Genomic DNA, 13,998 nt, shown 5'->3' with positions numbered 1-13,998 from the left:
AATGTTACCAATCTTCGTTCAGTCAGCTACCCTCCCGCCCCACCAACCCCCTTCCCAACGAAAGCGCGTTGAAACGTCCCCAGTCTCTGTACATCGCTGGCAGCGTGCTGGCGGACGACAGAATCCCGGGGGAGGTAATGGCCCTGTCCTGGGCTCGTGTCGATGATTGGAATGGACGCACTGATGGGGTGAAGCGCGTGGTATGAGGTCACACTGCCTACCCCAAGGAAGTCAAGCTCCCTTCAACCAACTATCCCAGAGCATGCACCGATCTCCAGCTCAATGCAATGACCCCTCCATTAGACATAGGAGCAGAGATAGGCCATTCGGCTCATAAAGCACACTCCGCCATTCCATCACGGCTGATTTACCATCCCTCTCAGCCCCATTCTCCTGCCTTCTCCCCACAACTAATCCAGAACCTATCCATCTCTGCTTTAAATGCAGTATACCCAATGACTCAGCCTCCACAGCTGTCAGTGGCAATGAATTCCACAGATTCACCACCCTCTGGCTAAAGAAATTCTTCCTCATCTTGTTCTAAATGGACATCTCTCTATTCTGAGGCTGTGCCCTCTGGTCCTAGACTGCCCCACTATTGGAAACATCCTCTCCACATCCACTCTATCTGTGTCCTCTGGTCCTAGACTGTCCCACTATTGGAAACATCCTCTCCACATCCACTCTATCTGTGTCCTCTGGTCCTAGACTCCCCCACTATAGGAAACATCCTCTCCACATCCACTCTATCTGTATCCTCTGGTCCTAGACTCCCCCACTATAGGAAACATCCTCTCCACATCCACTCTATCTGTGTCCTCTAGTCCTAGACTCCCCCACTATAGGAAACATCCTCTCCACATCCACTCTATCTGTGTCCTCTGGTCCTAGACTCCCCCACTATAGGAAACATCCTCTCCGCACCCACTCTATCTGTGTCCTCTAGTCCTAGACTCCCCCACTATAGGAAACATCCTCTCCACATCCACTAAGCCTTTCAATATTTGTTAGGTTTCAATGAGATCCCTCCTCTCCCCACCCCCCACCCATTGATTTGAACTCCAGGGAGTACAGGCCCAAAGCCATCAACCTCTCCTCGTATGTTAGCCTGTTCATTCCTGGGATCATTCTTGTGAATCTCCTCTGGACCCTCTCCAATGCCAGCACATCCGAAACTGCTCACGGTACTCCAACTGTGGTCCGATCCTTGCTTTTCTATTCTAGTCCTCTCGAAAAGAATGCTCTTGCTTTCCTCACCACGAACTCAACCTGGAAGTTAACCTTCAGGGAATTCTGCACGAGGACTCGCAAGTCCCTATGCGCCTCAGATTTCTAAATTTACTCCCCGTTTAGGAAATAAGTCTATGTTTCAGTTCCTTCTTCCATAGAGCTGGTTATTCAACCAGATGGGTCATCACAAACACAGCTTATTCCGAAGGGGAATAAACAGTTTGACATTCCAGGCCGAGACCATTCCAAGTGCTGAACAACAATTTCTCTCCCTCCCCCTCCTCTCTTGTTCCATTCCCCATTCTGGATCCCCTCTTACCCCTTCTCTTCTCCTTACCATCCTCTGGTTCCCCGTCTTCTTCCCTTTCTCCCAGGATCTGCTCTCCTCTCCAACAAAATCATTTTCCTCAACCCTTTACCTCTTCCACCCATCCCTCCCAGTGTCTCACTTCATCCCCCTCTCCCCCACCCACCTTCCCCCTCACCTGGTCTCACCTATCACCTCCCAGTGTCTCACTTCATCCCCCTCTCCCACACCCACCTCCCCCTCACCTGGTCTCACCCATCACCTGCCAGTCTGTCCTCTTCACCACCCCCACCCCCATGTTCTTACCCTGACACCTTCCCCCTTCCGTTCTAGTCCTAATGAAGAGTCTCGGCACAAAACGTTGACAGTTTATTCCTCCCCACAGATGCTGCCTGACCTGTCGAGTTTCTGTGTCTCTGTCTGTTCACCTGTGTTCGAGGATGTGCAGAGATGGCACGACACCTCAGACAGCGTTGTCTCAGAGAGGGAGGGGAGAGGGTGTGACCTCCGACACGTGACCTCTGAGAGGGAGGGGAGAGGGTGTGACCTCCGACACGTGACCTCTGAGAGGGAGGGGAGAGGGTGTGACCTCCAACACGTGACCTCTGAGAGGGAGGGGAGAGGGTGTGACCTCTGACAGCGTTGTCTCAGAGAGGGAGGGGAGAGGGTGTGACCTCCAACACGTGACCTCTGAGAGGGAGGGGAGAGGGTGTGACCTCCAACACGTGACCTCTGAGAGGGAGGGGAGAGGGTGTGACCTCCAACACGTGACCTCTGAGAGGGAGGGGAGAGGGTGTGACCTCCAACACGTGACCTCTGAGAGGGAGGGGAGAGGGTGTGACCTCCAACACGTGACCTCTGAGAGGGAGGGGAGAGGGTGTGACCTCTGACAGCGTTGTCTCAGAGAGGGAGGGGAGAGGGTGTGACCTCTGACAGTGTTGTCTCAGAGATGAAGTGACAAACACTGAAGGAGACCCTTCAGGCCGACTGCTCGATGCTGACCAGTTCCACTTGGCCCAGGTCCCCCTGGACCAGGAGCATTCAGTGGACCCGTTGGAGGGTGGGCGTGGGGAAGGCAGGGACGTGCACCAAGAGCGACGCAGTTGGTAGCGCTGCACCCGCACGGTTCCAAAGTCCCGGGTTCGATCCCGACCCCCGGCTCGGCGCGAGATCCCACCGCCCCCGTGGGTGATCTGCTTTCCACCGACACCTCCCACCCGCGTGAATCAGTGAACCCCACACAAGCTGCCCCCAGAATAGGGAGCCGCGGTAACGAGAGGGAAGGGAAGTGCGCATGGACGGCGTCAGCGATCAGCGACCCCCGGGGGGAGGGGGTTTTTCAATTCCTGCCACTGCCAGCAAGGAGTTTGCACGTTCTCCCCTGCGGCCGCCCACAGTACAGAGGCATCCGGCGAGCTGCTGGAAGCATGGTGGCATTTGCAGGCTGCCCCGAGCAGATCCTCCGTCCGGGGCTAAGGACTGGGGGCCCTGGGGGTGGATGTGTGTCTGTGTGGAAGAGGCCTGCTCTGTTCCGCTGAGTCCTGTGACGATGCCGGAGTGTGGCCAGGCCTGCGGGCTGCTCCCGGCACACCCCGAGGAGCTGCTAGCTCTTTACGCAAAAGACGCATTGCACGGTGTACAAATTAACCTGACGCCAACAATCGGTGTACAAACTAACCTGACGTCGGGCGTCCGACAATCAATGCTGACCTTAAACCTTCATTTCAAGAGGACTGTTTATCCCCCTCCATAAATGCTGCCTGACTTGCCGAGTTCCTCCAGCGTTTTGTGTGTGTTATTAAAATAAAAAGGGAGGGTTTCCAGAGGGAATTTCGCAGGGTCTTGGGCCATTGGCAGAGAGATGGGAATCAGGGAATTGTGGAGATGGACAGACAGATCTCCACAGACGGCAGAGAGAAATTTAGAGACAGGAAATGGGGGAGGAGCCGCTGCCAATTCGAGTTTGGCCTTCAAGGACAGACTCTCGTTCTCACCCACACATGCACACCACACAGTGAGGCTGGGTCAGGTCTGTACAAGATCCCAGAATTTCTGGGATGGACTTTGGGAAGGATGTTGGGGGGGGGAGGTGGAAGAGCAGGAAGAGGTGGGGAATGCAGTTAAACAAAACAACAAGCAGACAGCTAAGCTTGTACCTGTGGTTCTCTTCTCTCTCTCCGCAGCCTCCCCACCAACCACCTCCTCCGGGGTCTCCTGGTCTTCCCGTTCCTCTCCACCAGCCGGCGAGGGCTCAGAGGGGGACGCCGGCGGGAGGGCGGGCTCCCGGGGGGCAGGGGGGCTGGTCCGCTCCCCTGTCTCCACTGCTCCGCCTCCCTCGGCGGGCGACGGGCTCCCGGACGGCTCGGGCTCCGGGGTGGGGCCGGATGGGGGTCCAATGACGACAGATGGGGTCTCCAGAACAACCGGAACGGGGCTGGGCTTGACGACAGCCGGTTGCGTCGTGACTGCCGCCAGCGTCTCCTGCTGCTCCCAGGCCAGCACGCCCCTCTGCATTTCCGACCTGCGGATCATCTCCAGAAGAGGGGAGGACGTGTCCCCTACTTCGAGGCTGGGACTCTCTAGGTCAGGGCTGTCCACCGTAACCGCGTCCGGCGAGCTCTTGGGGCTGGCTTTCTGCTCGTCTGCCGCTGCCACTGACCAGCATCCCTCGGCTGGGCCAATGCCCACCGACAGAGGAGGCAACACTCCCGGTGCAGAAGCTCCGATTCTTCCTTGTGCCAGTCCCACCATCCCTCCTGTGGCCCCTCCCTCAGGTCGATGACCTGGAACTCCTGCCCCGTCCGCTGGCCGGGAAGCTGTGCACAACTTTAGTTGGTCCTCCGGCTGGGAAGCTGTGCCCAGTTTTATTTGGTCTGTCAGCTGGGAAGCTGTGCCCAATGCTGCTCGGTCTTCCGGCTGGGAAGCTGTGCCCAATCCTGTTTGTTTTTCCGGCTGGGAAGCTGTGCCCAGTTTTATTTGGTCTGTCAGCTGGGAAGCTGTGCCCAATCCTGTTTGTTTTTCCGGCTGGGAAGCTGTGCCCAGTTTTATTTGGTCTGTCAGCTGGGAAGCTGTGCCCAATCCTGTTTGTTTTTCCGGCTGGGAAGCTGTGCCCAGTTTTATTTGGTCTGTCAGCTGGGAAGCTGTGCCCAATCCTGTTTGTTTTTCCGGCTGGGAAGCTGTGCCCAGTTTTATTTGGTCTGTCAGCTGGGAAGCTGTGCCCAATGCTGCTCGGTCTTCCGGCTGGGAAGCTGTGCCCAATCCTGTTTGTTTTTCCGGCTGGGAAGCTGTGCCCAGTTTTATTTGGTCTGTCAGCTGGGAAGCTGTGCCCAATCCTGTTTGTTTTTCCGGCTGGGAAGCTGTGCCCAGTTTTATTTGGTCTGTCAGCTGGGAAGCTGTGCCCAATCCTGTTTGTTTTTCCGGCTGGGAAGCTGTGCCCAGTTTTATTTGGTCTGTCAGCTGGGAAGCTGTGCCCAATCCTGTTTGGTCTTCCGGCTGGGAAGCTGTGCCCAATCCTGCTTGTTTTTCCGGCTGGGAAGCTGTGCCCAATCCTGTTTGTTTTTCCGGCCCGGAAGCTGTGCCCAATCCTGCCTCGTCCTTTGGCTGGGAAGATGTGCCCAATCCTGTTTGGTTTTCCGGCTGGGAAGTGCGGGTGTCTCCTGGTTGGCTCCCATCCCCCTCGGCACCTTGGCTCACAGGGCTGACTGCCTTCACCTCTCTGGCGCCAACGCCCTGCTCCCGGGCTACCTCGGTGACGCTAGTGACTGACACCAGACCCACATTCTGCTGGCCACCGTAAACGCCGGGCAGACCTGCCACGGCGGCTGCCTCCCGGGCCACGGGCTGGGGACCCGGGGGCCCTTTGAGAACCGCGACGGCCACGTCCCTGGATTCCCCGGATCTGTCTGCCTTCGGTGGTTCCGGCTGAGCGCGGTTGAGGGCAGCGGTGGTCCGGACGGCCGGGGCTCCGGGTGGGCACCACACCGGGGCGGCTTCATTAACGCGTGGGGGAGCCTCCCCCGGGGACCAGGGGCCGGGCCGTGTCTCACCACCGCTTCCCCTGTCAGTCGAAGTCTTGGCCTCAGACACTTGGTCTAAATTCTCCACGTGCCCGTCCGCAACGGGCAGTGTGGGCTGGACGGTGCAGACCTCTGCCGAGGACGGTGCCCCAACTGAGGGGGAGGTAACTGGCTGAGACCACCCGTCCGCCGGACGCTGGTCCAAGGTGACGGACCCGTCCTTAGCCTGCGGACCAGGGCTGGAAGATTCAGGGAGGACGGTCGTTAATGCAGGCGGGGGCGGGAGCGGCTGGAAGCTCTCCAGAGACACTACTGTGGCCAAAGACTGCACTTCTTCCGCCCTTCCCTGCTCCGCCGCTGTGGGTCTGCCCCCCAAGTCGGGAGCCTTCTCCTGAGCTTCGGGGCGGCGGGGGGACTGGTCGCCCGACAGGAAGCTGCACCTCGCGCCCTCCGGCCCTGGAACAGCACCAACTTCGGCCCTCGCTCCGTCGGGCCCACTCCCGCCCGCCGCTCCTCCGGCGGGGGAGGGCTCCTCCAGCCCCGGCAGGCGCTTCTCAGCTGCCGGCGCGGAGCGGGGCTCCTTCTCCTGCGCCTCGGCCAGCACCTCGAACGGCGAGTCGGGCGTCAGCCTCTCCAGGGAGTCCTCCTCCTGCGAGGAGTCAACGGAGGACGGGTCGCTCTTGGCCTGGTCCCTCCCGGCTCCGAGGTCCGCCGGTGGGCGCTTCTCGGCCGCCGCCGGCCGCCCCTCCCTCTCGAACGTCAGCCCGGACTGGCTCATCCAACTGTACTTCTCCAGGTAGCTTCCGGGACCCGGCCCCGCCCTCTGCGGCCCGTCGGCGCCCTGCGTCCCCGAGACGACCTCCTCCTCCTCCTCCTCCGGCGGGCCGGGCGGGCCTCGGTCTGGAGTGGCAGCCTCGGGGGTCCGGGGCGGAGGGGGCGAGGCGGGCAGAGGAGGCGGCGAGGATGGTCCCGCCGGCCCGGGGGCACTTTGTGGTGGTGGTGGTGGCGGCGGCGGCGGCGGAGATCGCTCTGTGACCAGATAGCAACACAAGTTCAGAAACCAGAAAACAGACAGGAGCCAGTCTTGCAGCATGCAGAGCTCGTGGGCAAGGTGAGAGGCTGAGGGAGGAGGGAGGGAGGGAGGGAGGGAGGTGCAAAAGAAAAGACCACGACCACAGCACACATGCACGGGACGGACAACTGAATTGCAACGACTTTCACAACGGAGTTGTAGCATTGCTTCCCCCCCCCCTCCACCCCCAACCATCTGAGGACTCAAGAAGGAAATTGCAACCCAAAAGAAATGACAGAGAGGGGAAAAAAAAGGAACGCAGAAAGGGAGATGAAGGTCAGATCCGACTGGACGAGCCTCACTGGCTTCCCGGACGGGAAGCGTCAGTACTGACTCGCAGCAACGTTACTTCCCGGCTGAGACCTTCCCCCACCCACCCGACTCCAGAAGCAGAGGGGTGACAGCTACGTGGAGGGAATTGGAGATAGCAACGTGCTCCCTCCCCCACCCACCCACCCACTGAGACCAACTCCTCGAAATGGCCGCCCCCCTCCCCTCCCTCCGCGCGGAGCAACGGAAAACGGGAGAAATGGGTCCAAGCAGCCTGGGAGACAAGCACTCGGCTCCTCCGCGCCCTGCGCCCCGCGCGGGGACCGGCTGGGCGGCCCCCTCAACGGCCGATCCCAGCCTGCAGGCATAGCCTTCCCCGCCGCCGAGCGCACTGAACGGAAACTCGCTAGGCAGAGAGAGAGAGAAAGAAAAAATCAGAACCATCGTGGACACTGCAAGCTGCCTTTTCTGAAAGCCTCAAAACTCAAGTTTCTTCCGCCAGGCAGTTAATCTGATCAACCATTCTGTTAGTCCACCCCATCCCCCTCTACTGCCCTGTAAACACTTGAAATCACTTTTTAAAATAAAACTGTTTATGTTGTATTTGAGTCTTTCTGCACATTTCCTTCTATATCTGTTCTTTAACCTCCAACTTTCTGTATAATTGTTGAATTTTCTTTCAGGTGCTGCCTGACTGACACTCCACAGCAAACCCCCAGTGCCTGTAAACGTGCGAGGGGAATAAAGCTAACCCTGGAGGAAAGCAGCTGCCGTCACTAAGACCCAGGCCGTTCTCCCTCCCCCCCTCCCTCTCGTCGCCACCATCGGGCTGGGGGCTCAGGGAAGGATGAGGGAAAAGACCGCAGGAACCGGTATCCCAACCCCACCCCGACGGGGTGCAGGAACACCAGTGCCCGGGAACAGAAGCGTCAACGGAAAGCAGTGGAGGCGGCCCACTCCGCCACGGGGAAAGCCTCCCCGCCACTGAGCGCCGTCCGAAGAGAGGGGCCCCCACCACCACCCCAGCCCAGGCTCTATTCTCACTGGTACCATCAGGAAGGAGGTACAGAGCCTCAGGACTCACACCACCAGGTTCAGGAACAGTTATTACCCCTCAACCATCAGGAAGGAGGTACAGGAGCCTCAGGACCCACACCACCAGGTTCAGGAACAGTTATTACCCCTCAACCATCAGGCAGGAGGTACAGGAGCCTCAGGTCCCACACCACCAGGTTCAGGAACAGTTATTACCCCCTCAACCATCAGGCAGGAGGTACAGGAGCCTCAGGACCCACACCACCAGGTTCAGGAACAGTTATTACCCCTCAACCATCAGGCAGGAGGTACAGGAGCCTCAGGTCCCACACCACCAGGTTCAGGAACAGTTATTACCCCCTCAACCATCAGGCAGGAGGTACAGGAGCCTCAGGACCCACACCACCAGGTTCAGGAACAGTTATTACCCCTCAACCATCAGGAAGGAGGTACAGGAGCCTCAGGTCCCACACCACCAGGTTCAGGAACAGTTATCACCCCTCAACCATCAGGCTCCTGAACCAGAGTGGATAACCTCACTCACCTCAACACTGAACTGATCCCACAACCTACAGACCCCACTCTCAGGGATTCTCAATACTTTTTATTTACACAGATTGTCTTTTATACACTGGTTGTTTGTCAGTCTTTATGTATAGTTTTCATAAATCCTACTTATCTACTTTCCTGTGAACGCCTGCAAGAAAATGAATGTCCAGGTGGTGTATGGCATTGATAACAAATTTCCTCTGAACTTTGAGTTCAAAGCAGAGCTCGGAATCACTGTTACTCTGTATCTCGGGAAACTCCTCGGAGTGACACGCATGCTGGGAATTACCGGCTGGACAAGTGAACACACTCCCGCGTCCCGACCTACTCGAGCAACCCCCTGCATTTCCCGAAGGAGGCTTGGTCAAGGAGACTGGGTTTAAGGCTTCTGGTATTAAGATGGTGCTGGTGAATCTCTGTGACTCCTGGCCGGTGGTTATCGAAACAAGAACAAATATTTACTTTGTTAACCTGGCAAACAGCAAACTTCCCCTTGGACCTAGAGGCAATTCCATGTGACAGAGCTGTGGTGAGGGAGACCCGGGGTCCGAGCGAGTCAGGCGCCAGGCCGGACCGTTAAAAGTCAGGTACAGGGCCCAATCGAGGCAGCGGTGGGGTCCAGGTCCCCCGGCGTATTAAAGCGACTGAACCCGATGTCTGGACGGGCCTTATCCCGACGGGGCCAAATTTGTCGGGGCCCTGAGGCAAAGGACAGGCTGGTTTGGCTCAGTCCCCCATGACGTTTACTCATGATGCTGAACCAAGACTCCCTTTGTGGACTTCAGTTCAGAACGCGATTCCTTTGCATTTATTGTTTGCAGCATCTGTTCTCCCTCTGCATACTGGGTGTTTATTGGTCTTTTTAATTCCCCCCCATGGGGGGAGGGGGGCTTCTTGGTTTCACAGCTGCCTGTACAGAGACGAATCTCATGGTTGTGTAACACATAATAAATGTACTTTGAACTTCGGGGCTCGTCACCAAACACTCCCGCAAATTTCTACAGACACACCGTGGAGAGCATTCAGACCAGCTGCGTCACTGTCTGGTACGGCGGGGGGAAGGGGGCACTGCACAGAATCGGGTTGCCAACTCAGCCAGCCCCATCGCGGACACAACCCTCTCCACCATCCAGGGCACCTTCAAAAGGAGATGCCTCAAACAAAAACCAAAAAGAAAGCCGGCGTCCATTATTAAGGCCCCTCAGCACCCAGGACATGCCCTCTTCTCATTGCTACCATCAGGGAGGAGGTACAGGAGTCTGAAGACACACACTCAACGATTCAGGAACAGCTTCTTCCCCTCCACCAGATTTCCAAACAGACAACGAACCCATGTGCTTTACCTCAATGTTTTTCTCCCCTCATTTCTTCGGTCTTTTTGCACTAATTTTATTTTTTTCTTGCTGTAATTTATAGCTTTTGTGTATTGCAAAGTTCTGGAACCACTAAACAACACATTTCACGACATATACCAGTGATGTTAAACCCAATTCTGATTCCCATTGACCCAGGAGATATGTCTACTCCAGCTCACAATGGAAGTCTATATGGTAACTCCAGACCCTATCCTCAATAAATGGGTCAGACCTTCCCTGCCCCTCTCTACCAAGATTGTTTAATGTCATTTCCAGTACACAAGTGTAAAGGAGAACGAAATAATTGTTACTCCAGATCCAGAGGGGGGAAAAAAAACCACACACAATACAAAGAATACGACAAAAAACACAATAAATACACAGAATAGTTTATACGTCCACTAGGCAGCCCGATAGCATGGTGGTTAGCATTACAAAGTCACAGTGCCAGTGATCCACGTTCAATGTTCTACCTGACTCCTCCAGTTGCCTCACGCATTCCAAAGCCGTGCGGGTTGGGGTTCGTGCCTTGTGGGCGTGCTACAGGAAGCCAGCTTAGTCATTTATTTAGCAACAGTAGAAAAGTCGACATAACTGTACCACAATCTCAGCGGCCTGGGTTCAATACTTGACGCGGTCTGCACAGACAACACAGAGATCCACAGCAAATTACAGGCCCTTCGGCCCACAATGTCGTGCTGACCATGTGACCTACTGCAGAAACCGCCTAGAATTTCCCTACCGCACAACCCTCTATTTTCCCAAGCTCCATGTACCCAAGAGTCTCTTAAAAGACCCTATTGTATCCACCTCTACCACCGTTGCAGGCAGTGCATTCCACACACCCACCACTGTGTGTGTGAAAAACATCCCTCCAACATCCCCTTATACCTACTTCCAAGCCCCTTAAAATTATGCCCACTCCTGTTAGCCATTTCAGCCCTGGGAAAAAGCCTCTGACTATCCACACGATCAATGCCTCTCATCATCTTATACACCCCTATCAGGTCACCTCTCATCCTCCGTCGCTCCAAGGAGAAAAGGCCAAGTTCACTCAACCTGTTCTCATCAGGCAGACTCCCCAATCCAGGAAGAGGAGGAGGAAAGCCCTTAACTCCGAGTGGAGTCACCGGGACGCCGTGGTTTTTTTTAGCAGGCTTTCTTATTTTTACGAGGCCGAGTTGCTAGCTCGATGCTCAACCCAGCACGGATGGAAAGTGTGCAAGGGAGCCGGCTGGATTCAAACTCAGGTGCCTTCGCTCCGAAGTCCGGCGCTGATGCTACTACGCCACCAGCCGGCCCCCCACCAATCCAGGCAACATCCTTGAAAATCTCCTCTGCACTCTCTCTATAGTATCCACATCCTACCTTCACTGAGGCGACCAGAACTGAGCACAGTACTGACCAGGGTCCTATATTACCTCTCAGCTCTTGAAGTCAATCCCACAATTGATGAAGGCCAATGCACTGTATGCCTTCTTAACCACAGAGTCAACCTGTGCAGCAGCTTTGAGTGTCCTATGGACTCGGACCCCAAGATCCCTCTGATCCTCCACACTGCCAAGTCTTACCATTAATACTATATTCTGCCTTCAAATTCGACCTACCGCATGAACCACCTCACACTTATCTGGGTTGAACTCCATCTGGGAAAACAGTCCCACTCTGTCCATTCCCTCCATGTGCAGCTCAAATTTCAAAGCAGATTTATTATCAAACTACACGAGTCTCCATATCCAAGCCCGAGGTTCTTTTTGCAGGCATACACAGTAAATCCAAGAACCATGATAGAATCAATGACAGACGGCACCCAACAGTGTGCAAAAGACAAATTGTGCAAATGCAAAAGAGAATTTAATAATAATAATAAATATTTATTGCCTATTTATTGAGGAATTGAGATGAAGAGTCCTTGAAAGCAAGCCCATAGGTTGTGGGAACAGTTCAGTGAGGGGGTGAGTGAAGTTATCCTTTCTGGTTTAAGAGCCTGATGGTTGAGGGGTAATAACTGGTGGAGAGAGACCCCAGGCTCCTACCAGATGGGTGCAGTAAAGGCTGATTTATACTTCTGCGTCAAATGGATGCCGTAACCCACGCAAGTGGCCGACACATGTTGTGAGCATTTATACTTGCGCGTTGGTGTGATTGCGTTGCTCTGCAAGTCGGGCACGTCGCGCATGCGCACACACCTGCCCGTGCAAGGCTTCACAGTCGTGGTAGTCTTTCTCGGGGTAAACAAGCTTAAAGCGTCTTTTCTCGTGAAAGCGAAATGTGTCCTCCATAATTTCGGAGGTCTGTAAAGCTTTATGGAAAGCATTGCAGCCAGAGTTCCTTCCCTGCCCTTCAGTCGCCCAATGGGAAGCCATTGCAGCGTAGGAGGAAATGCGATGCTACCAAGTGGACCAATCACAGTTCTCACGGTCCGTGTTGCCGCGACGCATAGTTACATTTTGGGAGAGGTGCGCGTCAGGCTACGGCGTAGGGATCTGCGTAGGGTTCATGGCTACGCCGTAGATTTGACACAGAAGTATAAGTCAGCCTTAAGAGGAGAGCATATCCTGTATGGTGAGAGCCCCGATAGTTGATGCTGCTTTTGCTGCTTTCCTCAGGCCCTCCCGCCCCGGTAAACACCCTCGCCAACCCTCTCCAGTTTTTAACCGATGCTCTTTCGACAGCTGGGCACACGGCACTTGCTCCAGCGTCTCAGACGTTGATGCCCGAGTGGCCATACTCAGAAACCCGGCTGGTGAACTGCCACCTTCACAACCCTTCCCGCCCACGTCGACGCCGCCAAGGACCTCCGCGCTCGCGAGGGGCAACTAACAAACCGGACTGCGGCCTACCGCCGGCAGCCAAACTGCCCAACGCATCACCGGCCCCGGCCTACCCAGCATCGAGGACGTGCAGACAGACAGGCTGGACAAGGGACAGTAACATCATGAAGGGTCCCACCCTCCCTGCCCATGTTTGTCCCACTCCCATCAGGGAGGGGGCCACGTAGCATCCACGCCAGGACCACCAGACTCAAAAACAGTTCCTTTCCCCGAGCAGTGAGGCTGATCAACACCTCCACCCACTGACCCACCCCTCCACAAACCCCAACCACCACGACTTTATCATTTCCTGTCACAGTCACCTTGTGTACAGACGCTCCCATGCCTAGAGTGACTGTATAGTTTTTGAGATACAGGCCATTTGAGTCACGGGCGTCTGGCAAACCCCGGTTTAACTCTAGCCTAGTCAGGGGTAAAGTTACAATGACCAATTAACCGACCAACTAGTACCGTGGGAGGAAAGCAGGGCACACGGAGGAACCCCACAGGGTCACGGGGAGAGCGTACAAACTCCTTTAAGATGGAATTCGAACCCGGGTCATTGTAAAGTCACCTCGGATGCCATTGGTGCTCGGAGAAAGATAAAGTGCAGGGGGAGGCAGGGGAGAGAGAGGGAGGGAGTGTCGGGTCGGGGGATTCTGAGAAGCGACCCGGCAGATTGTAACATCGAAACGGCGAGGAGCTGCTAGCCTCCCGCTTCTCGATGTTGCAGGAGCGACCTCTCTCCATCGCTAGTGATGTCGAAGTGTTGGGATGGACTGTAGCTTTTCTTGTTGATAAACTTTAGATCACAGTCTCTGGGAAGCTTTGCTATATTGCTTGCATGCTGGGGAGGGGGGGGTCAGTGCTTTTGCTGGGGCGAGTAAGGGGAAGTGGGAGGGGGAGGGTCAATGCTTTTGCTACTGTTTGTGTGGGGGGGGAGGGAGCTTTGGGGTTCTGACGTCTCTGTCATTCATTCTTTGGGTTTTCCCCGTTTCGTGGATGTCTGTGAAGAGTAAGAATTTCAGGTTGTACACTGTATATATTCTCTGATATTAGATTGAACAACTATAGGAAGGATGTGGAGGCTTTAGAGAGGGTGCGGAGGAGATTTACCAGGATGCTGCCTGGATTAGAGAGCGTGTCTTATGAGGAGAGGTTGAGCGAGCTGGGCCTTTTCTTTCTGGATTGGAGGAGGACGAGAGGAGACTTGATTACAGGTGTACAAGATGATAAGAGGCACAGATCGAGTGGACGGCCACAGGCTTTTTCCCGGGGTGGATGTAGTTAACGTGAGGAGGCATTATGAGGAGGAAAGTGTAGGGCAGATGTCAGAGGTTTTTATTTTTAA

At 55.5% G+C, this 13,998-nt stretch overlaps 1 protein-coding gene across 3 annotated transcripts in view; it reads right to left on the bottom strand.

Moving 5' to 3' along the window:
* Positions 1-13,998, bottom strand: part of LOC140189320 (reticulon-3-like) — a 53,039-nt gene that overhangs the window by 21,279 nt on the left and 17,762 nt on the right. For 2 of the 3 annotated variants that reach the window (XM_072246029.1, XM_072246028.1), the window contains exon 2: positions 3,694-6,582. The exons of the other annotated variant lie outside the window; for it this stretch is intronic. In XM_072246029.1, coding sequence (XP_072102130.1) covers positions 3,694-6,582 — 2,889 coding nt within the window. The remainder of the gene's footprint in view (positions 1-3,693; positions 6,583-13,998) is intronic. 3 annotated transcript variants of the gene reach the window in all.

Source organism: Mobula birostris, chromosome 28 (assembly GCF_030028105.1).
Source record: "Mobula birostris isolate sMobBir1 chromosome 28, sMobBir1.hap1, whole genome shotgun sequence".
Lineage (NCBI taxonomy): Eukaryota > Metazoa > Chordata > Chondrichthyes > Myliobatiformes > Myliobatidae > Mobula > Mobula birostris.
Note: the sequence above shows the minus strand (reverse complement) of the source record. Positions and strands in the feature narration are given on the sequence as shown.